Genomic DNA, 27,938 nt, shown 5'->3' with positions numbered 1-27,938 from the left:
TGACGTGTGTGTGTGTGTGTGTGTGTGTGTGTGTGTGTGTGTGTGTGCGCGCGCATGTGTGTGTGTGTGTGTGTGCGTGAGTGTGTGTGCGTGTCAGATGGGCGTGGTCAGTGTGATGGGTGGGCCCTCAGATGAGATGATAGTATTATTATTGTATTGTTGTCATAATTAATATATAGATTTGACCAAATGTAAAAAAGTTAAGAAACATTGTTTGTCTATGCTCTGCTGTGTTCGTATGAATAGTAGCAAACTAAATGAATCACACTTATTTGTTTCACTCCAACACTGTGTTAATTGATCAATGAATCATGTGTGTATATTCAGAAAGACAGAGGTAGATGTTACTATACTAGTTATTTTTATTCAAAAAGTTTAACATATTTACAACACATCATTAGATCATTTCAAATATGTACAAAGGGGGACAGGGGAGGGGTTTGTTTTGAGGAGTAGAAAAAGGGTGAGGGCGGGGGCTTCTCCACCTCTTCTCTCTCCTCCAGCTCATCTCGGCCTCCTCCTTTCTGTAGCTCAGTCCCATAGTTGGAGTTTTCTCCTGCTGCAGTTTCGTTTCCTTTCGGCCCTGAAGCAAGCACCTTCTCGTTCTCCTTCTCCATGTTGACCTCCACCTCACTGCTCACTTGTGCAGACTTGCTTCCAGAATTTTAGCCTTGGCCTGACAGTCAGTGAGCTCGGCCAAGCAGTCAACATAGGCCCTGAGGCGAGCATGCCCTTTCTCTACCTCCTTCGTTATGACAACATCTTTGTCTTTCACCTGGTTTTCCAGCTGCTCCACCTTCTCCGTCAGGGCCTGGATCTCATTCTCCTTCTCCGTCTCCATCTCCCTCTCGGTCTCAGTCTCAATCTTAATCTCCTTCTCCTTCTCCTTCTCTGTCTCCTTCTCCTCCTCCTTCTCCTTCTCCACCGCCATCTTTATGATATCATCTCTGTCTTTAAGATGGTTTTCCAGCCGCCACACCTCCTCCTTAAGAATCAAAATGTTCCTGTTGGCTCGGAGGATTTCGACATTGTAGATCGTCACAAGTTTCTCCTTCTCCTTGTCCTTCTCCTTGTCCTTGTACTTCTCCTTGTCCTTGTACTTCTCCTTCTCTTTCTCCTTCTCTTTCTCTTTCTCCTTCTCTTTCTCCTTCTCTTTCTCTTTCTCTTTCTCCTTCTCTTTCTCCTTCTCCTTCTCCTTCTCCTTCTCTTTCTCCTTCTCCTTCTCCTTCTCCTTCTTCTCTTTCTCCTTCTCTTTCTCCTTCTCCTTCTCCACCTCCACCTCCACCTCACTGCTACATCCTGTATCAGGCTGAGGTGGCTCCTGGTGCAGACTTGCTTCCATCAGCTTAACCTTGGCCTGACAGTCAGTTAGCTCAGCAAGGCAGTCGAGATAGGCCCTGAGGCGAGCGCGCCGTTTCTTCACCTCCTTCGCTATGACAACATCTTTCTCTTTCAGCTGGTTTTCCAGCTGCTCCACCTTCTCCGTCAGGGCCTGGATCTCCTTCTCCTTCTCGGTCTCGGTCTCAATCTCCTTCCTCTTCTCCTTCTCCTTCTCCTTCTCTTTCTCTTTCTCCTTCTCCTTCTCCTTCTCCTTCTCCTTCTCCTTCTCCACCGCCATCTTTATGAACTCATCTCTGTCTTGAAGCTGGTCTTGCAGCTGCCACACCTCCTCCTTAAGAGCATTGATCTTCCTGTAGGCTGTGAGGAGTTCGTCATTGAGGATCTTCAGAATATCTGGTTTCTCCATGGTTCACCACAGAGAGTAGATCTATCTTTTGAAGAAGCTGTTGGATGAGTTGATTCACTATTTTCCGAAGAAGTTTCTGCTCTTGTCTGGAACTTGAAGTCAAAAGGCTTTATGTCTGCAGGTGACAGGATGAAATAGTGTGTAAGATTTAGGTGAATTTGATCAATCAAACATTCAATATAAAACAATTGACACAGATAGAGAGACACCCGCAGAGAGATTGAGAGAGAGAGAGAGAGAGAGAGAGAGAGAGAGAGAGAGAGAGAGAGAGAGAGAGATACTCCCCTCCTGCTACGTGTGTATCTGGTTGCCATGGAAACTCAACTGAATGCAACTGCTCTCTCCTCACTGGGAAGAGAGAAATCTAAACTCTGAGTGCACCACTCAAACAACTATAATTCAGAAACTATAAGTCCTATCTGTGAAATAAAGACATCGGGAGAATTCCAAGACTTTGCCGGACACACAGATATATTTGAAATTTGTGAGAGTAAAAAAATGGGGCCGTGTGAGCAAGTTATGCAAGTTGATGCTCCTTCCAGAAAAGTTTTCTCTGAAATAACATTAGACCCAATGGAGAGGGATTGTTTTTTTCCTTAAAGGAGCTACACACCTCATGTAATGTGCTCCTAGCATTAGCTTAAGCTTCCGTCAACTTGTCCTTCAACACATTCAAACTACACATTAACCAAAAAAATCACCAGTAAATGTTTTTTTGAAATAAAACTTCCCTCATCAATCACCATGGCACCAAGCCCCTTCGATTTGAATTTGAATCTGAATTTGATTGGCAGTGATGGAAGCTGTTTTTTTTTTAACTTGTCTTAAATACTAAAGTTAAACACCAAGGTTAATCTTCCCAATGTTACAAAACACATTGTTTGGTAGAATAAGCTGTGAAATGGGAACATTTCCTGGTGCTACAGGTGTTTTGTCCACAATGCCTCGCTCTGCCTGGCCTCGGCGACTTAAAGCTACTTAGCATCACGTTAACACATATCACTCATTAAGATAAGCAGCAGAAAACACAAAAGAAGCCAGCAACAATATTTTCACATTTGTCATAAAAGCAACAGAAAACACCACATTATCAACATGTAACAGCAGAAGCTTCATATTATACAGTGGTTTAATTTCAAACTTGAATAATGAGCCTGAATTGTATTGGTTAGCATGCTGGGTAAATACAGAGAGAGGGTGAGACATGACTTACCTCAGTCAAGGTCAGAGTGCAATAGCAACTGTCTTAAACTTTAACAGTATTTAAAGCAATCAACAGCCAATCAGAGGTCTCCTATCAAAATACCAACTATGATGCTGTTCATCAAAGCATCAAAGGAGGTATTGAGAGAGTGTCCCTGTCAATCAAAAACATCTTCTATTTCAAATCTTAGCATCTGGTTGCTATGGTGATAGAATCACCTACTGATGATGAAGTTTTGCGATCATTTTTTTCTGTAAATAAATTTGTTTCATTTTGGTGGACTTTTAATTGCGTCATTCTTGCAGCATCTGATCTTTAATTTTTTAATGGCTCCTGTCTTATCACATTCTTGTCTTAGTATTAATATATATATTATATATATATATATATTATATATATTAAATATATATATATACAATATATACTTACATATATGTTTATATACATATACATATGCATGTATACATACATACACATACACATTGTGTGATGGTAGAAAATGCATTTTGTTTCATTTCATTCTCTATTGTTCATTTCGTCGTGTAACTCTTAGCCGCAGTATTTCATCACAAACGAACATGTGAACATTATACAACCCAGGATATTTCAAAACAAAATTCAGACTTAAATAGTTTAAATTTATTTTACCAAGAGGTTCATGTCACACTGTATGGAGAATATTTAAGAAAAGACGATTTTCTACAACCACAAATTCCATTGCACAAGTGTTTTGCAGCAGAAAATACCTTCATAGGTGTCTATGGATGAGAGTAATACAACTCAGAGCTCAAACAAAACCTAAAGAATCACAGAGACGGATGACCAATTACAATACATATGATTAACTGGATATGAAATGACTTCTACAAGAGGATATGACATTTTGATCATTTTGCGCAGCCCTAGTTTTCATTGAAATGCTTGTTCTCTCACATGAAAATACTTTGTTCTTTAAAATGCACAACAATGTTTGTCAGTAGGACTTCCTGATATCTTCCTCAACGATGAATGGACACACATTCTGTTCATCCACCGACTGCCCTACCTTACACATGGCATGAGAGTATGATTTTGAAGGTCAGATTTCAAAAACATCTCAGAGTTAATTTTTACTGTTTTAGATTCTTAGTACTGGAGATCCTTAACATCTTTCTGTCTAAAGTCGATTTTAGGTCTATTTAAGAAGACGTGTACTGTTTGTAGTGATCTATTAATGCAGAATGCAACAAATTGGCAGCTAACATGGTCTATCAATGAGGCCTAACTGATTTGACCGCTATAGAGGCTTTTGGAATATATTAACTTCATATGAACGGCATATCAACGACAATAAAGAACCAATGTCTGCTGCAGATGTTCTTTAGAAATTTGTATTATTGTACAAAGATAACAAGAACTGTAGGAGTAACCTTTTGTAATTCATTTCTTTGTCAACATAACACACCATTCATTATGTAAGAGAAGTTTTTTATGAGATCAAATTCTGACCTGATGTTTTGACAGATTCTTCTTCAGCGTGTCTTACAGTGCAGGGCTGTAATATTAATGTTGCTCTCTGTCCTGCACCTCACATCACCTCTCTGTTCCTCTGGTAACTCAGACCAAATGCTTTCCTGAAAATCCATGTCATATTTATACTGTATTTTGGCAAACTGTGTGCACACAGCAGCACTGGATGATCTTGAGTCTTTACTTTGTTGCTCATACTGTTAGTTATATCAGTCATTATAAGAGTGAAGTCCTCGCAAAGAGATGTAATCCCTGACACAGCCAATATTTTCAACATTATTAGAAATAGCTCCGTTTGTTTAAACCCCTGTTTATCAAACAAAGTGGAAAAAACTATTCTTCTCAGGTTCCTTTTCATCCTCTAATGCAATAAAGAGAAGAACTGAAAATAAAATCGACTGCATTAAATTACTACCAAAGATGCCGGCTTCTAAAGGCATGCACATGTATTTATTTTACAGTAATTTGCTTCTTTTAAATGATAAACAGTGTAGTATATGAGGAATAATGCATCTTAATTATCTTGAGAGACACATAATGGTTTCGGGTCTTTCTAAAAAAATTAAGCATTTAAATCCAGAGTCTAAATTAGCGAAGTAAATTGTGAAATTTAAAAAATCTATTTTACTCAATCAGCTGAATGGAAATATTTTATCAGGTGCATGTAGAATATATATGTAGAGTATTTCTTTCTTTCTCTCTCTTTCTACATTTCTTGTCTGTTTGTAGTACTTTTGTGTGTCTCTCAGTAGCCATGTTGTGCCACTTCAGACTTGTGTTGTGTCTCTTAGTCTTTTTTTTGTCTGTTTGCAGTGGATTTGTGTCAAATTGTATTTGTTTGGTTAATCTTTATAGTTATTTTTTGTTTCTTGGTAGTTGTTTGTTCTGCCTTAAAAGATATAAAACAAGCACAACGATCTCCATGACTTTTATAACTTCAGACGACAAGAAATAGCAAATAACGATTCAAAGGGAGCAAACAACATGGAACCTCGAACAAACACAGGAGAAATGATACATGTAAAATGATTTAGAACAGTCAATTATATTAATGATTAGATAATAAGATATAACAAATACGATTCTTAGTTTCAAAATGTACTCAAAGGAGAGACGTTTAAATGTGCAAAAGTATTGACATTGACAAATGTGACAACTGAAACAATAACATTTGTATTGGAAGCTATCAAATCTGCACCATCAGCAAATGTAGTCATCCTTATAAATCCTAAACATCTCATTTAATTCAATTCAAAAATATATCAGGCAGCACTATTTTGACATGTGACCATGAAATACTACAAATTGCAGCACTGACTGAGCTTTCTCATAGGTTTGACCCAATAGTTAATACTTTCTCTGGGCTTCAGAAGAGAGTTTCCCTTTACGTGCCACAATAAGAATCCTTTTCCAACAGGTTGGACATCTCCATCCAGGACAGGTCCCACTGCACCTCCGTCACATCCAACTTGGTGGCAGGAAGCACCCCTGCTGGAACTTCCTGTTTGGAAACTGGCCAGCAGCTCCAAGTGCAGAACTTCTGGTACCTTCAGGAAAATACAACAGGCAGTGAATCATTTACTTCACCACCTGTTGGGCTTGTCGTTCATGCAGTAGAAAGTAGGAAGTCAAGACGGATGAAGATTTTATAAATACTAACCTGTAGTGACAAACGAGCCAAACAGTCAAAGGATTGACGATCAGAAGTAGAACCCCACATGAAGCAATGATCCATTTCCAGGAACCTGATCAAGACGACATTATACTTGTTTAAATAAATAAAACTGTTATAATAACAACAATAATTGGATTTCCAATCATCTTGCCGGACACTTGTAGTAAGTGTCAGGAAAGGGCCCACTGTATTTTGGTATTAAGCCGATCCAGTCATTTTTTAACTCTTTCTTTAACATTGTGCTTTTAAAACGTTTTCCCAGGGAATAATTCTTGGACCTTAATGAAAAAAATCTGCCGTATGTAGAGGACTGATATCTATGAGTGTGTGAAATTTGGTGCGGCTTGATTGTATTTAAGGGGACTGCTGGGCCTTGGTGAATATGCGCTCTACTGAGTCCCATTGTAGTTTCTTTCATCTCATTAGATCCTGAGGGATCTTCCTGATGAAATTAGACCTTGATGAAAAGACTGAGCAGGAGGAGAACCAGACAACCAAAAGGCTTCACTCAATAATGGAAAATGTGTTGATTAATATTGAGTATTTCCTCCAAAACAAGTAGATGTATATAAATAAGAAAAATACCAGTGGAGGCTGGAGTCTCCTCTGATGTGAAGTTTCCTAAAAGAAACAACAGTTGATATGTGACACTGATCCACTTCTATAGAACACACAGCAGAGTGATGATGTTCAGCTGACCTCTGTCCGGTCTCACTGATAACCAGCTCTCTGGACTCTGCAGCTGTCTGACGCACACCTGTAGAGGCCTTCATCTTCCCGTGTCACATTCTTAAGAGTCGTCTTTATGACTCGGTCTGAACCGGACAAACTGTTAGAGTCAATCAATGCTCCGTTTTTAAAGAAGCTGGTTTGTTTGTGTTTGCCGCTCTGATGCTGACAACACAAGGTGACATCGTCACCCGTAAACACAGGGGAGGCTTGGGTCTTCAGAATGATGTCGCCATCTGTGGAAGAAAAATAGAAGGCATCCTCACACCAGTACACTCCACTGGTCCCACTGGCAGCAGTGAACACAAATACTTCAGACTTGCAAGGGCTCATGCTACCTCCTGGCGTTGAATAGTGAACGGTGAGGTTTGAGGTCCCTGCTTTTAGGTCAGGAGAGAAATGCACCAGCTTCCACCCTGAGGAGTTAGTCTGAGATGTGAGGCACTGCAGAGTGAAACACTCCCCACTGAACATCTGTCTGGTGTCAGGAGTCAGAGAGAGCGAGGGAGGGGGCAACTCTAGGACAGAGGTTGACAGAGAGAAATTGGGAGAAAAGGGGAGAGAAGATGAGAGAAGCAACAGAAACAGTCTGCGATTGAGGCTTTTCAGACGTATCCTGGTTTGACGATTGGTCAATCTGTAATGGACATAACTGAAATAGCCACATATCTTGACAAAATGTCAGAAACAACACAAAAACAGAGATGTGTTTGGCATAGTCAGAAAGTTTGGACAACCAATCAGGGATGAGTAAAGTCATTTGAAAGCAATCCATCGATGTGTCTTTGTTACCTCTGCCGAGGTCAGAGGTCATGTTTTCACCCCTGTCTGTTTGTTTGAAAGGAAAATAACACAAGAACAACCCAACAGAGTTGCAGGGAACTTGGTGGAACAATTTGGTTTGAGTCAGAGAAGAAGCCATTATATTTGGATCTTCCTGTAACATTTTGAGATTCTATGTTTTTCAACACTTTCACCATTTTCCAAGGGAGCAATCTTGAAGGAAAAAGATCTGGCACATTTATGGAACTAATATCTATGAGTGAGTGTAGCAGCTTGATTGAATTTAAGGGGACTGATGGGCCTTGGCGGAGGTGCGCTCCACCGAATGCCCTTCTAGTTTTAACTGTAAATCTCCGCTGTCTGTGAAACTTCTGCTCTCACTTATTGTGATTTGCCTTCAGCTGTACTCTAATCTCCATACTTGCTCGACTGTAGTCTCTAAAATCACCTGTGCCTACACTTCACTAACAATTATACATTTAGGAAACACCCTTCTCATGTGATAATCTGTCAAACCCAGTCAACATGAATTTCTCCAGTAGGGGTCAGATTGCCTATTTAATTCCTACATGAACAACATAAAACCAACAATGTATCTAATGTTAGCGTGCTGTGTCCTGCTCACTGTTGTTAAAGCAGGACAATGGCTTCACATCTCACAGTGATGACATAGGATTTTATAATAATGAGACATATTAGCATTGAGTAATAAAAGGGTGTAAAATATGATGACTTGCTCTTATAATAACCTTGCTGGTGCAAGGACACTAATACGTTTAAAGGTAATGGTAGATGGCTCTCTGATTGGTTTATTGCATGTTATGCCCAAAACCCACCTCTGAATAGTAAAGACACAAAACAAATCTTGTGTCGAGTGCAGCAACATTTTGTAATAAATCAAGTACTACAGGGAGAGTTGTGTCTGTTTTAGGATTCAATGTTTGGCAAAAAAATGTATGACTGAAGATATCCTATTGATAATTAATATACATTTTTTTTGACAGTTTTACATTTTGAGATTGACCTGTCCAGGGTGTACCCTCTCACCTAATGTCAGCTAGGGTTCGCTCCAGGGACCCTCAAAGGGGTTTTCAACATTTTATTGCTGCTAAACACAGTCAGTCATGAAGCCAAAATAAGCTTAAATGAATAAACAAATTAAAAAAAAATCTTCTGACAGTTTTCTGATCAATCAGAAATAGTATAAACCATGTTTTGACCCATGATAGGGAGGAGTGACAGAGGCTGTTTTGAGGAAAATAAGAGCTATTTGTGTCTCTGCATTAGTCAGTTTGAGAATACACAACCTCTGTACTCATCTGATTCGTCCTGTGCAAAGCCGAAACCTGATGCCGCGCTGCAGTGGCTGCAGTCGTTGCTGCTGCTCACCTGACACTCCAAGCGAGACTGGCCGGGCCTTTAGCTCAACCTCAGTCCGGTTCTCCCGACACTCGGCTTGGCACCAGTACCTGTCGGCCTCCTCCCGTGTTACCGCGGTCATGAAGTAGCTGTCACCAGAGACCAGGTGCCTGGGGGGAGCCCTGTGTGGTTTGGACCTGAACCACCAGTAGCTCTTCACAAAAGCAGAGAGGGACTCCACTGTGCACTGCAGTAGCACACGCTCACCCAGGTAGATGTTTGGCCCCGGAGGCTTCACAGAGACACTGGCCTCCAGAGATCCTGCAGGAACAGGGGGGGCTACATTATGGGCTTTTTCATGCCGGGGTTAGGGTTAGGTTTAGGGTTAGGGCTGCTGCGCTGGCTTTCTCACTCTGCCAAGTAACGTCTCTCATCAAGACAGCAGGATTACAGCCAAGGAGTTTAGCTCATAGTAAATGATGCAAGGAGTGAAATTGTAAGTACATGTAGTTACAGAATGTGGCTATCTGTAGTTGTTAACAATTGTTACCTGCTTAAATTTAGGTTTACTTGAGGCAAATGAAAGGGAATATTGTAATGAGCTATGTTAACACTAAGCTAGCTAGCTAGCTATTTTGTTAGAAAATGTCTCCAGTGAGCAAGAGTGTGAACGAGCAAATTTGAAATGTAAGAAATAACTATCGACAGCTCTCTATTCTTTGCATTAATATCTATCTCTAGTATTTTAAAACAATAATATCAGTGCCTATAGAATGTTGTTGTATATAATCAGTTCATATTTGTGTTGTCAAATTTCACAATGACCCTGAAATTCTGTCTCTTCTGTTATCTTATACTGAATGAATGCAAGCAAAGATACAGAGAAAAATCACACTCTTTCTGATTGAACCAATCTATGAACTGTATGAAACATGGATAATATCCGCAGTCCCAAATGAGCCCAAAAAAAATTGGCGCGCAAACATTCAGCAGCCTTAGGGGCTAAGCCCCCCCTTTCTTTCAGCCCTAGAAACGCCCCTGCCCTGAAGTGCAAATCACAACGACAAACCAAATACCTGCTACCCACGAGGCTCATCGCTGAGCTTATGTTGTGTTTTGTGATTTGGTGCTATGTTTTTTTTAATACTTGCCACTACGTAGTCTTGTACTTGCCACTGGTATTAATTATTTGCAGTTGTTTTTTTGGTTATTGACTGTTGTGTTTTACTCTTTGCCTTTGGTTTTTCTTATCCTTGCAGTTGCATTTTCTCATTTGCCGTTGTGATTTGTTTTTGTTAAATTTTGTCCCATTCTCTTCTACTTCTGCTGTTGCATCTTCTACTTGTGCTGTTTATTTTTTCCTATTTGCTGTTGCGTTTTCTTAAACTTGCCATTGCAGTCCACAATAACACAACCTTTAGGAAAGTCACAGGACAATGAATAAATCTAGCAGAATGATTACATTAGTTATAATTCAGTGTCACCATTAAAAAACATGCCTGCGGGTCTGTTGTATTAGAATAACCCTTATATTATAACAGTGGATTATTCAGCATTAACACAGTGTACATACAATGGTCTGCATATAAACGGGGCACTGGGGCTTTAAATGGCTCCTTGAACCCTCGGGCACCCAGTTAATAAACACCCACGTCAGCACAGAGCTCCATTCGCTCTAACCGGGTTTCGGTCTTTAGGGCTGAGCAGGAAGTGGCAGACTGGACCCTGGACGAGAAAAAAAAGAGGCGCAGGGAATACATTTTAAAAACCATGGATATGGTGGCAGACTTGGGGGCGAGTAGACTCTATCGGGCGCCGGGTGAATCGAGTCACCAGTGAGTATCGATGGATTTTGTCTGGCGGGAGGGTGGTTACCACGGCGTGGGGCGTAAGCGGGTCCTGCCGACACCTCACGCCTGGGAAGGAGTCTCTGGGTTTGGGCGGCCGAGGCGAATCCTCCCCGCTGCTCGCTGCGCTCCGACCGGACCTCCGGCGTGGAGTGCGGGGTGGCGGTGCTCAAAACGGGCGTATTAGCGCGTCTCATCCCGCCCCTGTCCGCGCTGCACATACACATTTGTTATCAGCTCGCAGCATGACCACTTGCTGGAGGTTTGTGGCTATTCTTATTTAAATTTGTTTGCCCTATTGTGTGCGGTGGCTGGAGCCTGAAGTGGGCGTCGCTCCAGGACAGACTGGGCTGCTCCGGTGCGCCGCTGCCCGCTTTTCTCTCTCGCAGGACTGCAGCACTGTGGCTTTTTTAGGTCGACGTGTGTGTGAGTGTGCGCGTGTAGCGGAGGATTTCTCAGGGAAAGATATGACACATTTCTGGTCCGTGTGACAGGGGGAGCAGCGGGGAAGAGTCTCTGGCGGCCGGGCGTTGCATCGTGGGTTGTAAATCGGGCGCTGCTGCTGCGGAGCCTCGTCAGCAAACATCGCATAATTAAAAATGAAAGCGTGTAGTTCAGGAGGACGGATGAGTAGAATACTATTGAAGGAGAAGAAGTATTCTGCAAAATGAGGTTGTGGTATATTTATCATTATGGTGTGTTATTGATCGGTGATCGATAACACACATCGGTGATGCTGCAGACAGCGGGGGTCTCATGCCCCCTCCTCAGGTGTGGTTGTTGGGTTTGTCACCCGATGCTCCCTGACTGGAGTCGGGTGTAGCCCTATGGTGTAGCCCCATTAGAGGAGGTTTTTTGTATGAAGGCTCCTCGAGCCAATCACAGCGCAAGATCTCCTGTGGGCGGGAGCTGGGGCTGAGCCAGTTCAGGGACAAAGGCAAATGATAATTGATAGAATCATCCTGGGTTCCTCAAAGTGGGGTCCGGGGCCCCCAAGGGCCCTTGAGGGGTTGTAGGGGAATCATTTATTTTCGCCATATTTTCATCCAATTGCAACACACTGACAGAATGTTTCAATTTGGTCCTGAATTTCATGCATTTCCTGTAATATAACATCGAAAAGCAAAACATTTATTAAAAGAAAGTCTGTATAGTTTGTGTCAGTTAAAGGGGACATATTATGCCCATTTTACCACAGTTGATATGGTTCCTTGGGGTCTTAATGAAATGTCTGTAACATATTTTGGTCAAAATACCACAAGGACCAGTTAAAACAGCACCTTTTTACCCTGTCTAAAACAGCCCTCCTCAGATTGACCTGTTTTGAGTGCCCCGTCCCCCTCATCCCCGGTGAGCCTGGCTGGGAGAGCCCCAGCTCCCCAGTGTTTATGCAGCCACTTAAATGTTAGACGGGTAGAAGCAGTGAGCTAACGCTAGCCGGTCTCCACCGGCCCGGTTAGCTCGCTAGCTAACGTTAGCCGGGCTCCCCAGACGGGCTCGCATGCCCGGCTCCCTGGCTAGCGTTAGCTCGCGAGCTAACCGGGCCGGTGGAGCCCGCTAGCGTTAGCTCGCTCGTCCAAGGCTATGTAGCGAGACTCCCTACATGGGCATGGTGTGACTATGACGTTTATTTCGGTCGTAATCCCAATCAACGCATTCTAGCGTATCGTTTCTAACATAGAGGAACCACAACAAATCGCGGGAGTTGTTTTTGGGACTGTAGACATGCCAGATACCCAAATTAACGTGTGGCGCACTACAAAAGTGGAATTTTCATAATATGTCCCCTTTAAAGGATCCTTGAAGTGCAAGAGTTTAAGAACCACTAGATAAATTAATGGGTGTTTCTTATTTTTTTAATGAAAAATGCAAATTATACAAATTATATTCTTGGAAGATCAAAATCAAGATGGAAGTGTCTAAATAATGAGGCACACAAGTTTTATTATTTTCAAGCAGAACAGTTCAGGGCCTGATGCACACAGCCAGTGAGAGTGCTGTCATGTTGTCTCCTGCAGGCAGCCTCAGAGGTGGTTCAACACCGCCGACATCACAGTGGCTCACCAAAGCAACCTGCTGAAGCAGCTCAACCAGCAGCGGCGTCAGGAGCTGTTCTGCGACTGCAGCGTGCTGGTGGAGGGCCAGCTCTTCAGAGCCCACCGCAATGTCCTGTTCGCCAGCAGCGGCTACTTCCGCATGTTGCTGTCCCAGGGGCCCGATGGGCTGTCGGACCCCGTCATCAGCGCCACCTTCGACGTCTTCAGCCCCGAGACCTTCACTGTAATCCTAGATTTCATCTACTCCGGCCAGCTGGATCTCTCTAGTCACAACGTGATCGAGGTGATGTCTGCAGCCAGCTACTTGCAGATGAACAAGGTCATCAGCTACTGCAAGAACTTCATCAAGTCGTCCCTGGACATCAGCATGAAAGATGAAGACAGTGACCGCTGCCTCAGCTTGTCTGAGACCTGCAGCTTTACCAGTGGGGCAGGAGAAGAGACCCCCGAGCAGCAGCAGCAGGGCCCCTGCTCCGTCAGTCCACCACCTGCACTTTGGACCAGGGACAATTCCAGATCCCAGTCCAGCTTCATTGGGAAGGATCCAGACTTAGACTCCTCAGCCTCAACTATAAAGACAAACCCAAGCAGCCCTGCTAATGAGCTCAGTGTAGAGGCTGAGGACCTACAGGACCCGCAGGACCCTCTGTACACATTGCCCAGATCAGAGCGCCGGAGAGGTAAAGGAGGAACCAAGAGGAGGGTGCCCAACAGCAACCGCTCTCATCAACCCGAAGAGTTGGACCTTGAGGAGGCGAGGACAAAAAAGGCTGAAAAGGCCGAGGAGCTGTACGCAACCCTACCACAGATTGTCAGTGTTATTGGACACTTTAATAGAGGTGAGTTGTGCAATCGGTCAATAAAATGGAGAATCAGTCATGTTTTTACCTTTTCCAGAATTACATCAGTAGCAGAAATGCACGAGTGTGACCCTGAAACAAAACCACTCCTGTAGACAGTGATTCATTGGGGAACAAATAACAGTTGTGTGAACAGCTTCACTTCCTCATTGCAGACTCCAACCACATGATGCGCTTCAAATGCCCCTTTTGCACCCACACTGTGAAGAGGAAGGCCGACCTGAAGCGCCACTTGCGTTGTCACACTGGGGAGAGGCCGTACCCCTGTCAGGCCTGCAATAAACGCTTCACCCGCCTGGAGCACCTCCGCAGCCATTTCGAGACGGTGGGTGCAAGTACAACCAGGAAGTGAAGCCACTGCACAGAGCTACAGTAACACAAGCTGTAATGTAACACACATGCATTAAACACATTGTTCTCCACAGATCCATCAAGCCAGGAAGCTGGTGTGCAGGAAGTGCAAGTGTCAGGTCACGGAGGAGACGGGACATGTGGTGTGCGAGGGCTCGCGACGCTACCGCATGTGCACCGCGTGCATCGAGGAAGTGGGCTGTGACAACATCCCCATGGACGGTCTGGAGGAGGCAGACGACGAGCCGGCCCTGCTGCTGGGCGTGGACGGGGAGGAGGAGGGGGACAGCAAGCGGAGCTGGATGGTAACGGACGACGACGACGACGACGACCTGGCTGAGGACTCGGGGGCCGACCTCATCATCCAGCAAGTGGACGACAGTGATGAGGAGCTGCAGTGAAATGGGACCAAAGTGTGTGTGTATTCATGTGTGTGTGTGTGCGTGTGTGTGGGTGTATGAAATCCATGCAATAGAATTTATGCATAAAAGAACTGATCCACTGATGTAAATACACACATTTATGATGTGTTCTTTGTCTATTAGTTGAATACATAGACGGTATCTAAAAATTGATGAGACGAGGCCAAAAGTGATTTTGATTGCCTCCTGGTGGCTGGCTGCAGAATAGATCATAAATCCCTCCTGTTAATGGAGCGGCTGTAGGCAAGATAAAAAGGTCAATTTTTTTTCTTTCTCAAAGATGGTTTCTGACATTTTCGTTAGTTATTATAATACTGATAAGATTTGTTTTAATTAGACATATAATTATATAAAAACAGGATGTAATGTCATGATTGACAGCTAAGACTGACTTAGCACGTGTTTTGGAGAAACCGTGTATTTTTCTGAATTCTGATTCAGATTCCACATGCGCAAGATGGCAGCCTATGTATCCAGAATATTTTGGCTTTGATTCTGGATAGACCGAGGAAGTGTAGACACGTCCTACATCTTTATTTGCAGCCTATGGTTGAATGCAGCCGGTTAATCTTTACTTTGAATGGGATTGTGGACCTTTGTGACAAAATGGAATGCTTTTTGTGAAGCTTCATAAAGATATGCACTATCCAAAGCATGCATATTGGTGTGTCGTGTGCGTCAGTTATATTTGTATAACTATCTCAAAGACAAGTTTTTTTGTCAAATGCATGGAAGAACAAACACCTTTGTACTTTTCTGGGACTGAACTTTGATATCTGGTGTTTAAGCGAAACAAAGTGACTGAACAGTGACTATTATTTCTCTACTGCCTGAGGGGGAAAGTTGCATTTTTTCTTTTCCATGTCTCACGATTGCAGTGGTTTTTATGATTATGTTTGATTATTATATACACTATGATATAACGCCAATTATAATTTATTTATTTTTTGTTTGTTTTTTACTTTTGACACATTAAAGATATTTTTATACATTTTTGCATCTGGTTTGTTCATCTTCATGAGTAAGAGAAATAGTGCCGGGTCAAATAACCTGCTGCTTTGCATTTGCCATTAATAATAAGATAAATATTGAAATGAATGTTAGGAATATGATTACATGGCACAAATGTAAATTATATCAGAGCTATCAACACTTGAGTTACGTTTTATTACTGTTTTTAATAAATACAGTACAAACTATTTTGTACTCTCATTTAATTGGTGATAAAAGCAGCTGTATGTTGATGCTGACCCTTTACAGCTCATTATTTTTTTACCTTTCTATGGTGCAATGGATAAGATTACACAAATGTTGAGATTATACATTTGCATCATTATTGGAATTGACTTCAAAACCTGTTTCCTCTACCTTCCACCACCTAAACATTCTCTCTAGTAAAGTCCTGTAGAGGCTATTGTAACTTGTTCGTCTACATCCCATCCTGTCTGGCTTTAAAAGTGCTGGGGTTTAGAAACCACACCTTTAAGGAACCACACCTTGATGCAGCATCTCTTTGTGATTACACAGTATGTATCTGCTCCCAGGTGAATGTAGTCACGTGGCAGCTGTGACCCTTTTTCACAGTAGACATTTAAATAGGTCCCAATAAGAAAAGATGGATGAAAAAATGAATAGTCTGATTTGCACGTAGCTGCTTCAGTTTCAGGGTTTACTGGGAGTAATTAATAAATACTGACTTAATACAAAATTAAATTTAAATACATTTCTGAGGTCTGATTTGGTTTACATAAGTCGTAAACAATACCAAAATACCTCCATCGATGAGGTTATATTTTCGTCTGTGTGTTAGTTTGCAGGCTTAGGCAAAAATTACTGAACTGATCGGTTAAAAATTTGTGCAGTGGTACAACCCAAGGAAGAATCTATTCAATTTCAATATGGATCTGGATCAGGGGACAGATCCAGGATATATTTGTCTCTTCTTTAACGTAGTGAGACCGGGCATCTTTCCACATCAGAGAATAATTAACAGCTCGATTAAGAAAATCATTCAATATTTATGAGTGTGTGTATTAAATAAAGATACAAATCTGGATCTAGTTGATTTTAATGTGGTTTCATAAGGACACAGTTAGTTGAGCAATGTATTCTAGCGGGTGTCACTCTAGTTCAAAAAGCAGTTTTCATACCCGGCCAATAGAGGTCGCCCTTGTGTGAGCTGTGTGAGGACTGCGAGGCTCCGCTGAGGAAGAGGTGACGTCCTCTGGAGGCTGGACCAACATGGCGACCGTTCTGCGCCTCATCAACAGAAGCAAGATTGGTTCGGCGATGGGACAACAGTACCTGACGTTCAGCTCCGCAGCGAAGGTCAGAGAGTGCCGCAGTGTTTTACTTTACCCGGCAGGTGCTGGTGTGTCTATTCATCCTGCTGCTGGTGGTGACAACTGCGGTTCACTTAGCTAACACGGGCTGGTGCTAACTGGCTAATATACCACATATATATATATATATAAATAAGGTCTTTGTTTGTTTGTGTGTCTGTTGTGTGTGTGTAGGCTGGTGTTAAAGCGTGTCAAGTTCTTCCAGAGAAGGTGAAAATAGTGGAGGTGGGACCCAGGGACGGTCTTCAGAATGAGAAGGTAACATTCTAAACCTTATTGTTGACTTAGCTTGGTAATGACTCAACGCAGCTTCTTCCTGTTGCGCTGAGGTAAACCAGTTGCACAGGTCACGTGTTGTGCAACCGGAACAATTCCAGGCATGCTCCGGTGTTCCTAATTGTTGTTGTTCCACTGTTCCCACTCTCAGACCATCGTGCCAACAGAGACCAAAATCCACCTGATTGACTTGTTGTCCGAGTGCGGGCTGCCGGTCATCGAGGCCACCAGCTTCGTGTCCCCAAAGTGGGTGCCACAGGTGAGACTGGTGTCCCAGAGCGATCCACATGCAAAGTGCCCCACCCAAAGACGGCAGGGCAGGAACTCCAGCTTTAGGCCATGAATGGGGCGTGTGCCCTCTGTGCTAATTGGTTTCTGTGTTTTAATGGCAGATGGCAGATCAGGTGGAGGTGATGAAGGGGATTGTTAGGAAACCTGGGGTGTCGTATCCAGTCCTTACCCCCAACCTCAAGGGCTTCCATGCTGCTGTGAGTGTCAACTGAAACATGCCAACACACTTCACTAATATGCTTCTTTTACACCATAATCACTTTTAAAAAAGGCGATTGTCTTTATGTTTTTTTTTCTCTGTGAGTCATGTTTGATGACCCAGATGTGCCAGAAACCGAGAGTTTTATTATAATAAAAGATATCACCGGTATATGCCAGTGAAACAGAGCACCCTGAAACAACACTGACGACAATGGCAGGGAGGGTGAATACCTCAGCCAGGTGTGTCCTGCAACCCTACACACAGGCCAAAGGCACGTTCTTTACTGATTTGTTCTGATAGAGGGTGAAACGGAGGTTTGTTGATCAGTGATGGTGTTTATTGTTAAAGTGAGCACAGGTCAGAGGGGGAGTGATGAGGAAGCTCCAACATGAGACTCTGAAACCGGAAGAGTGGACCTTTAATGAGCGTCTGTCCTGAAACAGTGTTGTTATAATTATTCAGCGGTGGAAACCAGCTGAAAACATGATCATGTTCAGTCACTGCATCGATGCAGTGTCGTCCACCTCCCTGCAGGAGCCCAAACATTAACACATGGACTCTGTCTGTACAATACTATGCTTTTTTTACATTGGCTCTCAAAACATGGACGGGATGAGTTCTATCAAAGTTTTATTGACGGGTCTTAAATTTCTTTCAAGGGTAAGTTACATCGTGATAATCAATATCGTGTTATCGGCCAGCCCTACCTGGAGCCAAACCCGTCGTACCGAAAACACGTTTGAACAACGTTATTAACATAACTCAGTTTGTTTGGAGTAAATACTACTATAGTTTAAATCTTCTATGTCAATATTTATTTTTTCTGTCCGTCATTAGGATGTTTCTGTGGAAAGTTTGGCTCCTTATGTACAAATATTTTTTTTCCCCCCTCAGTGAGTCATGATGTCCTGAGCATGTTGTTCCCAAGATGTAACAAACAATATTTTCATGTGTTAATATGCGCCAGCACCTGGAAGTTCAATGCACGTCACTACTTCATGGCTAAAAGGTGCAGTATCAGCATCTAACTAAAGAAGAAGAAAATAACACGGTCACTCAGGTGTCACGTTTCTATCACGTCACTTGGGATTTAACGCTGATTGTATCCCTTCCCATGGCAGACTAAACCCATGTTGGTGGGTGTTAGGGGCTAAAGTTACAGAGGAATAGATTATATCCTGCTTCTTATACTGTTAGGAACAAATTCTAAAAGGTCACAACTGAAGTTACCTTTCCCTCAATCTTCCCTTTTCCTTACTCTCACATACCACAGGTGAAGGCAGGAGCTGCAGAGGTCGCCATATTTGGCGCGGCATCCGAGCTTTTCAGCAAGAAGAACATAAACTGCACCGTGGAGGAGAGTTTACAGCGCTTTGACGAGGTTATGAAAGCAGCTAAAGAGGCTGGTGTGCCAGTTCGAGGGTAGGCGCGCAGACTTGCGCTTAGTTGTTAACAACCCATTAAATCATTGTGATCTCAGTTTAATTCTCACACAAGTCCCATCCACGTTTTTCTTGTCTTCACAGATACGTGTCGTGTGTTCTTGGATGCCCGTATGAGGGCAAAGTGGCACCTGAAAAAGTTGCACATGTGAGTTCTCACCTAATATATGTTCACATTATGTCAAATCTTTTTTTATTATGTTTTGACAAGAACCCAAATATAATAACCACATAACTCAAGCTTCTCCGTCTTGCAGGTAGCGAAGCGTCTGTATGCCATGGGCTGCTATGAGATCTCCCTGGGCGACACCATTGGAGTGGGGACTCCAGGTAGCATGACTCAGATGTTAACAGCAGTGACAAAGGAGGTGCCAGTCAGCGCGCTGGCAGTCCACTGCCACGATACCTACGGCCAGGCCCTGGCTAACATCCTTGTTGCCCTACAGGTCAGAAGTGTTTCTGTTAATTCACGCCAGAAGATTTTATGAACGAAGTTGATGTCATGATTTGAAGGTGATGATTAGTTAATAGATCGAGTAAATATTGTCTCTGTTTTACAGATGGGAATCAGTGTGGTCGACTCATCAGTAGCTGGACTGGGCGGCTGTCCCTATGCCCAGGGGGCTTCTGGGAATGTTGCTACGGAAGATGTCGTCTATATGCTGCATGGACTCGGGATTCAAACCGTAAAACGCCACTTTTTGTTTTCTCTTTGACCCTGTTCAGATCTGTCCTGAGCGCTCAGTGTAGTGTACAGGTGTGAACGCACCCACATGTGCCCTCAATGCGTCTTGAGATCCGATCACTCAGAATTTATTTGGAGATGGTCTGGGACCCACATGGTTCCATTCTTTTAACTGTCCCAACAAAATAAATATTTATTTATTTGTATATACAGTGAAGCAAGATCCGATCACAGGACACCTTTTTAATTCAAGGTGTAAACTGACGAACTTTGAGCTGTGCATTTGTAATTAGATTTCTCTGGAAGGATGTTGATACCAGTTGTGAACATGACCTTTAGCTCCCACTGTCCTTTTGTTCCTGTGTAGTGGAGGTTACAGATGTAACAGCAGCTCTTGTGTTTTTGTTTCATCATAATTTAGTTAGCATGTCTATTTATTGTGTTCAACAATGCTTGAATCTTGATCGTCTGACTTTCTGTCCTCACCCCAGGGCGTGGACCTCTCCAAGGTGATATCGGCCGGAGCTTTCATCTGTCGAAGCCTCAACAGAAAGACCAGCTCCAAAGTGGCACAGGCCACGTGCAAACTGTAGACGACAGCCCGACCACGCGCTCTTACACAAACTGCACAAACATCTGACCATGTAGCCTGGAGCCGTCGTCCTCTATACGTTCCCTTCTCTCCTCTTTAATTTTGGTTTGTGTGAAGATATTCTTTCGATGTTTGAATGTACCTGCCCCCACTCTCCGTTTCAAAAGGAAATACTTGATTAGATAATCGCTACATGAAAGCATCGATGGAACAGTGCCTTATGTAAAGTCTAATCATACACAAGCTACCTTTCAAAAGCCATGCCTTTTTTGCTCACATCAATGGAGCAGTGGGTTAGATAAAGTTAAATAGGGATAATAATATAACAAACAGGAAATGTGTCCCATTAATGGATAAACTCACTGTTGGCGTCAGAAAAGACAGAAGTGTGGTTTTGATTTTTGATCATTCTGTATCTGCTGTGACCATCATCAGATCAATGATCGATCTCAGGAGAATCTGTGGAAGCATCTGTCCTAATGAATCTGGGCATTGTGTTGATTTGTGAAACAACGGGACTGTGCACTACTCCACTGTTTGTTTTACGTATGCAGGATCACTAGTTACTTTAATGTGTTTAAGTATTTATTTTGAAAAGCCTGTACATATGCAACTAGATTGTGATTTTTGAAAATAAACATATTTCATTAACTTGTCACTGATGTATTTTTTTCAAAATGTTTTAATCTACACATTCTCAGTGGATAAGATTAAGACTGATGTTTGGTACCTTCGCCAGTACCCGAAATCAGTTTCCTAAATGTGCCGAATTTTTTTCCCATCACGATCCATGAATTATCCTCGAGAAAAATTCGAAGATGTTGAAAAAGCCTTATCTCGCAATGTTAATAAGTTCCTGGATCCGCAAGTAAATGTTATGGGTTTTTCCCCTGACACCTTCCACTAAGTTTAATGGAAGTCTGTCCTTTGTATTTCCGGGTAACCTTATTTACAAACAAACTGACGAAAAATGGACGGGGGAAAACTTAAAATGGATTCAAAGCCATTGTTGACCATATAAGGAACCATAGAGAGAGTCTTAAGTCTTACAGATTCCATAGTGATTTGATAGTGTGTTATGGAAATGATTCAAACTAAACAAAAAACTTTTCTTTGCCGCACCTCAGAGGAACTTGACTGACGGGTCTGACAGGCGGAGTGACGTTCTTCCTCCTGGCCTCTGCACACGGAGGAGAGACGGAGGAGTAACTTCTCACGATGATTCACAGCAATTTGAAATGATTAAAGGCTAATTGGTGTGGCAAGGAATTTAGTCATGAGTCAAAAGCAATGGAAACATTCAGCTCCTTAGTCCTGATCTGATAGAATCCGGGGAGTAAAAGTGAATTTGTGCTATGTTTTTGTATTAAGATAGAATGTTAAGTTCTCTAGAAATCTAGCTGTTTTCTGATGAAAAATCTGAAACAATTTTTCTAAAAGCAAATATTTTGGACATACAAATCCATAAAAGCACCACTTACTGGTGTAGCTCAAAACAGAAAGACACATTTATTACATTTAAACTTAATTTATTCAATTTTATAAAAAACAACAACATTGATAATAAGTGCATGAAGTACATTTCCAGCTCTTGTGCACAGATTTGACGACTGTTGACTCACAAAATCGTGTCCTGGTTCAGTGAGCGGAGCTGCCCCCTACCTCCGCCACTGTGTTCCAGCTCCAGCAACAGAGTTAAACAGCAGCATTCCTTTCACCTCATTTAAATCAACAGTGGTCTCATGAGGCCAGGTTGTGTACAAGGATATCAGCAGGCCCAGCAACGTGTGGCTGTCGCTGCATAAACCTGAGAGCTCTGAGCTTATGTCTGCAGAGGATGTAAAGACAAAGATAAAGATATTTAGATTTTGTTGCTGTCATTAATCTGGTCCGAGAGATTAAATGCATCATTTTGGGCCAGTTTGCAAATCTTCAAGTATTACTGAGCCATAACTGTAGGACTCCGCACCTGAGATCATCACGACACGGAACCTGTCATGTGAAGCCATGATCTGAGTTTTAATAAAATAAGAGATATAACCGGAATATGCCAGTGACAACAGAGCACCCTGACACACCACTGTGGACAATGGAGGGTGAATACCTCAGCCAGGTGTGTCCTTCAGCTGCTCGCACAGGCTGATGGCTTCTTTCCTTCCTGTGTCAAAACTCCCATCCCAAGACAAACTGAGTGAAATTAGTTCTGAGAGAGGGTGAAACGGTGAAGCTGGAAAGGTCATTTATTGTATTCAAAAAGAAACCTCACGTATCGTGAACACATACATGACCTGTAAATATTGTGGATGTTGACTTGGAAACCAAAGTTCATGCTCTTAAAGAGTCTCTAGATGTGGACACAGGGGCCCACAGGATGAATCCAGTTGTGATGACTCAGCTTCAGGAGTCTAACTCGTACTGTAGTTTTGCTCGTAGCTCTGAGTCCTTACATTTTTTTGGGGAGGTTTTTCATTAGGTTCTCGTCCCCAAACACCACCTAGCTTGTCCTGATTCAGGATTACGAAGCGATGGACAGGTTGGGAGCAGACGCCCGTATCTTCTCTTCCAGTTTCAACATGGAAGGTATATGCGAAGACTTGAGCGCAGTCTTGAAGGACGGAGGGTTGTCCTTCTTGTCCGCCCTCGACATCGGCTGGCTGCAGTTGTTGAAGGGGTCGTCGCTGTAGTCGTCATGTTGCACGGGTATGTTGCGGCTGCGCCTCTTTATCTTCTTTGTGCACGCAGCGATGCGCTTGGAGATGAGGTAGACCATCTCGCAGATGTTCAGGATGATACAGAGGGCAGAGGCGCCGACCATGAAGTAGGTAAAGACCTTCTTCTCAGTGGGGTGGCCAATGTAGCAGTCCACCTGGTTGGGGCAGGGCCAGACCTCGCACTTGACCAGCCTTGGCAGGTAGAAGCTGTCGTAGACCCAGTGGAGGATGTAGAGGAAGGCGACCTCGATGACCGTTTTCACAAGGAGGCTGGTCAGGTAAGTCCACCACAAGCCGCCGTGTTTTTTACCCGGGTTAGAGTACTTCTTGACGTTGTCATGGTACTTGGCCTGGTGCTTGCGATCACGGTCTTCGCGGTAGGCCACATGCATGACCACCATGAACGAGGGGCACGTGACGAAGATGAGCTGCAGGGCCCACAGGCGGATGTGGGAGATGGGGAAGAAGTGGTCGTAGCAGACGTTGGCGCAGCCGGGCTGCTTGGTGTTGCAGTCAAAGTCTTTCTGCTCGTCGCCCCACACTCGCTCCGCCGCCACCACGTACACCATCACCCTGAACACGAACACCACAGACAGCCATATTCTCCCGAAAGCTGTGGAGTATTTGTTCACCCCACTGAGGAGGGCTTGGAAGTTCTTCCAGTCCATGTCCTCGGACGAAAGTCAAATCGTTCTTCTCTGGAATTCTTCTCTAGTAGTAGTTTATCCTCAAACCTGGAAATAGCAAAATGAAAAATGAGTCATCATGTTCTCACTGTCTGCTTCATTTTCTACTCAGTGAACATCAGTGTTAGTGCTGCCTCTCTCCTCTTTAATAACACAGAACATTTTATTCGGACTTTTTCTAATCGTTACATTGTCTTCCAAATTTGATTTAACGTGAAAACATCCCTCACAGAACTGATTTCTCAGCTCCACCTTAAATGAAGTCACCACAATAACACACAGGGAGTAGGAGGCCTGAGGCCAAACCCGTCGTAAAGAAAACACGTTGGAACAACGTTACTAAAACTACTCAGTGTGTTTGGAGAAAATATAACTTTAAATCTTCTCTGTCAATATTTATTTCCTATGAGTCATCAGGATTGTCCCGTTGAAAGTTCGACTCATTAAGTACAAATGGTCTCTAAACATCACACAATTAAATCACAGAGGCTGCTAACGTGGCCGCTTCGTTAAAGACAACGAATCAACCCAATCTGAAAACTCTCAGTTCCAACTGGCTGAGACGCGACCTGAGAAACTCACGAAGCGCCACTCATCTCAGACACATCAAAAAGTTCGTCATAAAGAGTGGTTTCCACTTACCAACAGAGGCTCTACTCCATGATGAGTTCAAAGACGCGTGATTTCATGTATTCCCACTGATTTGTTCCTGGTTAAAAGTGGTTTTAGTCCTTTAACGCGCAGATGAGAGTCCCTGCGCCAGGTAGCGAGCGCCAGTGTTGAGAAATGCGTCCGTGGGTGGGGTTAAAGAAGAAAGACTGGAGCTGCTTCAGAAGATCGCCCTTTTTTTCTTTCTCTACTCCCCTCCCTCTGCTTCTCTGCCTCTGTCTCGCTCTCTCTTCATTCCGCACACGCCAGAGTTCAATGACTTTTCCAATATGAATAGGAACATGTCCTCAAGTTAAAATGCGCACAAAGCATCTCCAGGTACATGGAACAGGAGTTGGAGAGGAGGTCTACACGTGGAGGATAATGTTTCGGATCCAGAGACCCAATCACAGCCGTTGTGGTTTCGAGCCCACACATGGTTCAGAGCTGTGGTGGGTAAAATGGGAACCAGCAGGGGATCCAATGCAGTGCCCTGAGGAACATTTTAGTTTTATTTCAAAGTACAATATATATTTCAAAGGGACATGTGTTCATCATCTCCATACACATGTTTCAGATTAATAGAATTATGATAGCATATATGTCTCTTTATAATCGGTTAAATTAAGCATTTAAAATCAATGTGATTGTCTAATGTGACTAAAAATATGTTTTAGTGATGACATGGCCTCATTGTATTCCTGGGCCATGTTTCCAGAAACACAACCCATTGTCATTGTCTCAACTTGTTTGGCAGTATGTACCATACGTAAGAGGCCAACACACCCTGAATTAACACATTGTTACGTTGCGCGTGTTTCCAAAGTATGAGGAGTGCTAGGCAAGACTTGTTTCCTGATTTGTTGTGAGGGGGTAAACAGGGAGAAGTTTGTCCTCTTTTACCCAGATTTTATTTCCTCAATTCCTCTTCCGCCCTACGCCCTCAGGGGAGCCCAAAAGCTGTATTGTGTTTCCTTCATTCTTTATAAGACTAGGCTCTACTCAAATAACACCGTTCATGGACTCACAGTTCGTTCAAACCTCATAAGCTTTTGTCTCTATTCAACTTAAACTGAATTTTTCTTACAATTGGCAGTTAACATTTGTGAAGCTCACTGCACCACCCATGTGCCAGTCTTGTAGGATGAGCAGCCTATTATCAGGAGTGTCTGTAGAAGTTCGTAAGCCCCCATGATGCTGTGAGGATTATCAGATATCACCTCTCTGTGCCACTACCTGCGTGTTCCTGCAGAAATGTGGCTGCATTCAGATCTATTGAATCCTGTGTTTACACAATGGTAAAGACGTGTTCAGATATCACGGCCCCTCAAGTCCAGTCAAGTGTATTTGTATTTCTCAGAGCAGTGACATCTCAATAGGAGTCTTTTATGCTCACGGCCGAGCCCTAAAGTTCAAACTTTCCACAAACACGTGATATAACAGCAGGGGCCACATGCATTATATTGCAGAGTAACCTGATGATCAAGATGAATTCCGATTTGACGTTGAGACATAGATTGAAAGTTCAAAACGTGTCTTTGTCTCACTTTATGTAATAAACAAGTTAAACAAAGTTTGTAGTTCAGTCTGTGAGCAGATAAACCTCAGCTGGCAAGTCTTCTAAGGAAGTGCCTGTGGAGCGAGGACAAGCAACTTCAGTAATTAGTAAAGAAAGGAGAATCAATAAAGAACGACAATAATAATAACAAGATAAATACAGTGATAACAGAATAAAACAAAAATGTACTTGCAAAAAAATAAAATACAATATAAGAACAAGATAATAAACCAATCAGTTGAACTTTATTTGTATAGCCCATATTCAGAAATCACAATTTAACTTTAAGGTGCAACATCCTTTGCCCTTCACCCTCAGCTAGGGTGAGTAGAACTTAAAAACACGTAACCACAGAAGTGTCACAGAGCACATCAACAAAATAACACATTTAAAAGGCAGTGTCTAACATAAATGAAGCGGAGCCTCTATGTTCACAGTATTTGTACAGAAGGAAAGCTCTGAAATAGATGAAGGCAGCAGCAATGACCATTGTAATGACACAGGTATGGCCAGCAATACTAATATATGTGAGGAGGCACATTGTATATCTAAGCAAACTAGTGGTATCATAATCCAAGATAATTTTCTGCAGCAATCCATAATCCTAATTCACTATGTGGCTGCAACGGTAAAGCTCAAGGACTCCAGGGAAGGAAGTGACATGTGTATGAGAAACCAATGTGATGGAGAGGGAGAAAAAGGAGAATTCTGGATGGATATAATGGAGCAGATGTATTTTATCAGACTGAAAAATTGTGCATTTATTTCCATCTGTGTATGAATATAAAAGGCAGAATGGATGTGATTCAAACTGGGTAAAATACCTCTAATAAACAGACTGCTGACAGCTTGTCGCTAACTCTGGCAGCTGTGAGCTACAACTCTCAGAACGATGTTAGAAATATCAGCCGCCGGTTGTTCTCTGTGATCTGAACACAACATCTGTACGTGCCACATTTAGAGCCGCCTCGAAGACGAGAGGAGGACTCGAATGAGACGCGGGGGGGGAGGGGGAGACTTTATTTTGGCTTTAGATGAGCAACTGGTCCAGGCAGTCTGCCGGGACACACCTGCAGGAATGCACCCCATGACTCAACCTCTATCAGGCGACATGTCTTAACAGGAAGGAGAAGCGCCGAGCGAAATAAACACCTCGCTTTTCGCCTAGTGCTGCTGCAGCTGTGAAAGGAAAGAAACGCACCAGCAGCAAAGAAAGGAAGACAGATAATACTCAGGAAGAGATGGGAGTGGTCGCATAATGGGAGTGATAAACAAGAGCCGCACATGCTGGGGCCTCTTTATATTACATCATTTATTTTTGTTTAATTAACTCTTCATGTCCAAGGCCAAGAGGCCGTTTGGACAATATTTCCTGTAGTAGTGCAGAGGTCAGTGTGGAAAAAATGTGACTCACATCCACACACACACACAGACACACACAGATTTTTTTTTCTCATCTACACCTTGTGGTATCTCGTCTTTCCAGTATTTTCGGTTTCATCTGTAGAGGCTGTGAAGTTTCAGCTGCCACTCCAAAACACACAAGTTGATTTCTGTAACAACTAGTTACTGTATTAATCCACAGGCCTCATTTGTTCACAGGTTTCATTGGTAGTACTGAACTGAAACAGATGTTAGCGGTGCCAGTGAGAAACGTTGTGCCGTCCAATGATACGGCCATTGTTTGTGCAAAGTCTTTATCCAGATAGAGTTTCTAAACGTTGATATTCATAGACATCAAGTACAACATGTATTCACTTTCACTACGCTGATGTTCTAGTTCAAGGTTTCAGAAGATGAAATTTCCCACCCCCCCTGTGGATACAATTGAAAACATCCAGGGTAAGTACACAAGCCATCTTTTTACCGTCCCCTGGCACGTTGCAGTGTAAATACTGGAATCATCCATCCAGAGGCAGCCCGGGCGGTTAAATTCCTGCGCTGGGTGGTTCCACGCGTCAG

At 43.0% G+C, this 27,938-nt stretch overlaps 3 protein-coding genes and 1 long non-coding RNA gene across 4 annotated transcripts; 2 read left to right on the top strand and 2 right to left on the bottom strand.

The window, feature by feature from the left end:
* Positions 1-5,373: 5,373 nt before the first annotated feature.
* LOC128450447 (uncharacterized) lies at positions 5,374-8,606 on the bottom strand. The gene is made up of 5 exons (XR_008340012.1): positions 7,203-8,606; positions 6,835-7,100; positions 6,721-6,756; positions 6,121-6,205; positions 5,374-6,007 (listed from the first exon to the last, which is right to left on the bottom strand). It is a non-coding gene; the product is annotated as an uncharacterized LOC128450447 (long non-coding RNA).
* Positions 8,607-10,680: 2,074 nt separating this feature from the next.
* On the top strand, positions 10,681-15,534 carry zbtb8a (zinc finger and BTB domain containing 8A). The gene is made up of 4 exons (XM_053433886.1): positions 10,681-10,841; positions 12,872-13,749; positions 13,926-14,095; positions 14,196-15,534. The coding sequence occupies exons 1-4, from the start codon at positions 10,777-10,779 to the stop codon at positions 14,520-14,522; spliced, it is 1,440 nt and encodes a 479-aa protein (XP_053289861.1). The 5' UTR covers positions 10,681-10,776; the 3' UTR covers positions 14,523-15,534.
* Positions 15,535-16,729: 1,195 nt separating this feature from the next.
* Positions 16,730-21,031, top strand: hmgcl (3-hydroxy-3-methylglutaryl-CoA lyase). Its single transcript, XM_053433889.1, has 9 exons — positions 16,730-16,871; positions 17,060-17,143; positions 17,313-17,420; positions 17,554-17,649; positions 18,928-19,076; positions 19,181-19,244; positions 19,354-19,542; positions 19,657-19,782; positions 20,273-21,031. Exons 1-9 carry the CDS (start codon positions 16,785-16,787, stop codon positions 20,372-20,374), a joined length of 1,005 nt encoding a protein of 334 aa, XP_053289864.1. The 5' UTR covers positions 16,730-16,784; the 3' UTR covers positions 20,375-21,031.
* A 1,564-nt stretch (positions 21,032-22,595) lies between these two features.
* gjb3 (gap junction protein beta 3) lies at positions 22,596-24,645 on the bottom strand. The gene is made up of 2 exons (XM_053433891.1): positions 24,413-24,645; positions 22,596-23,818 (listed from the first exon to the last, which is right to left on the bottom strand). The coding sequence occupies exon 2, from the start codon at positions 23,750-23,752 to the stop codon at positions 22,889-22,891; it is 864 nt and encodes a 287-aa protein (XP_053289866.1). The 5' UTR covers positions 23,753-23,818; positions 24,413-24,645; the 3' UTR covers positions 22,596-22,888.
* Positions 24,646-27,938: the final 3,293 nt, after the last annotated feature.

Source organism: Pleuronectes platessa, chromosome 11 (assembly GCF_947347685.1).
Source record: "Pleuronectes platessa chromosome 11, fPlePla1.1, whole genome shotgun sequence".
Classification (NCBI taxonomy): Eukaryota; Metazoa; Chordata; class Actinopteri; order Pleuronectiformes; family Pleuronectidae; genus Pleuronectes; species Pleuronectes platessa.
Note: the sequence above shows the minus strand (reverse complement) of the source record. Positions and strands in the feature narration are given on the sequence as shown.

Excerpts from the sequence above, each read along its gene's own strand:
- zbtb8a (XM_053433886.1), top strand. The coding sequence starts at position 10,777 with ATGGATATGGTGGCAGACTTGGGGGCGAGTAGACTCTATCGGGCGCCG. Across the intron at positions 10,842-12,871 it reads CCGGGTGAATCGAGTCACCA|GCAGCCTCAGAGGTGGTTCA; the intron begins GTGAGTATCGAT and ends TGTCTCCTGCAG. Across the intron at positions 14,096-14,195 it reads TCCGCAGCCATTTCGAGACG|ATCCATCAAGCCAGGAAGCT; the intron begins GTGGGTGCAAGT and ends TGTTCTCCACAG.
- hmgcl (XM_053433889.1), top strand. The coding sequence starts at position 16,785 with ATGGCGACCGTTCTGCGCCTCATCAACAGAAGCAAGATTGGTTCGGCG. Across the intron at positions 16,872-17,059 it reads CGTTCAGCTCCGCAGCGAAG|GCTGGTGTTAAAGCGTGTCA; the intron begins GTCAGAGAGTGC and ends GTGTGTGTGTAG. Across the intron at positions 19,783-20,272 it reads ATGGACTCGGGATTCAAACC|GGCGTGGACCTCTCCAAGGT; the intron begins GTAAAACGCCAC and ends TCCTCACCCCAG.
- gjb3 (XM_053433891.1), bottom strand. The coding sequence starts at position 23,752 with ATGGACTGGAAGAACTTCCAAGCCCTCCTCAGTGGGGTGAACAAATAC.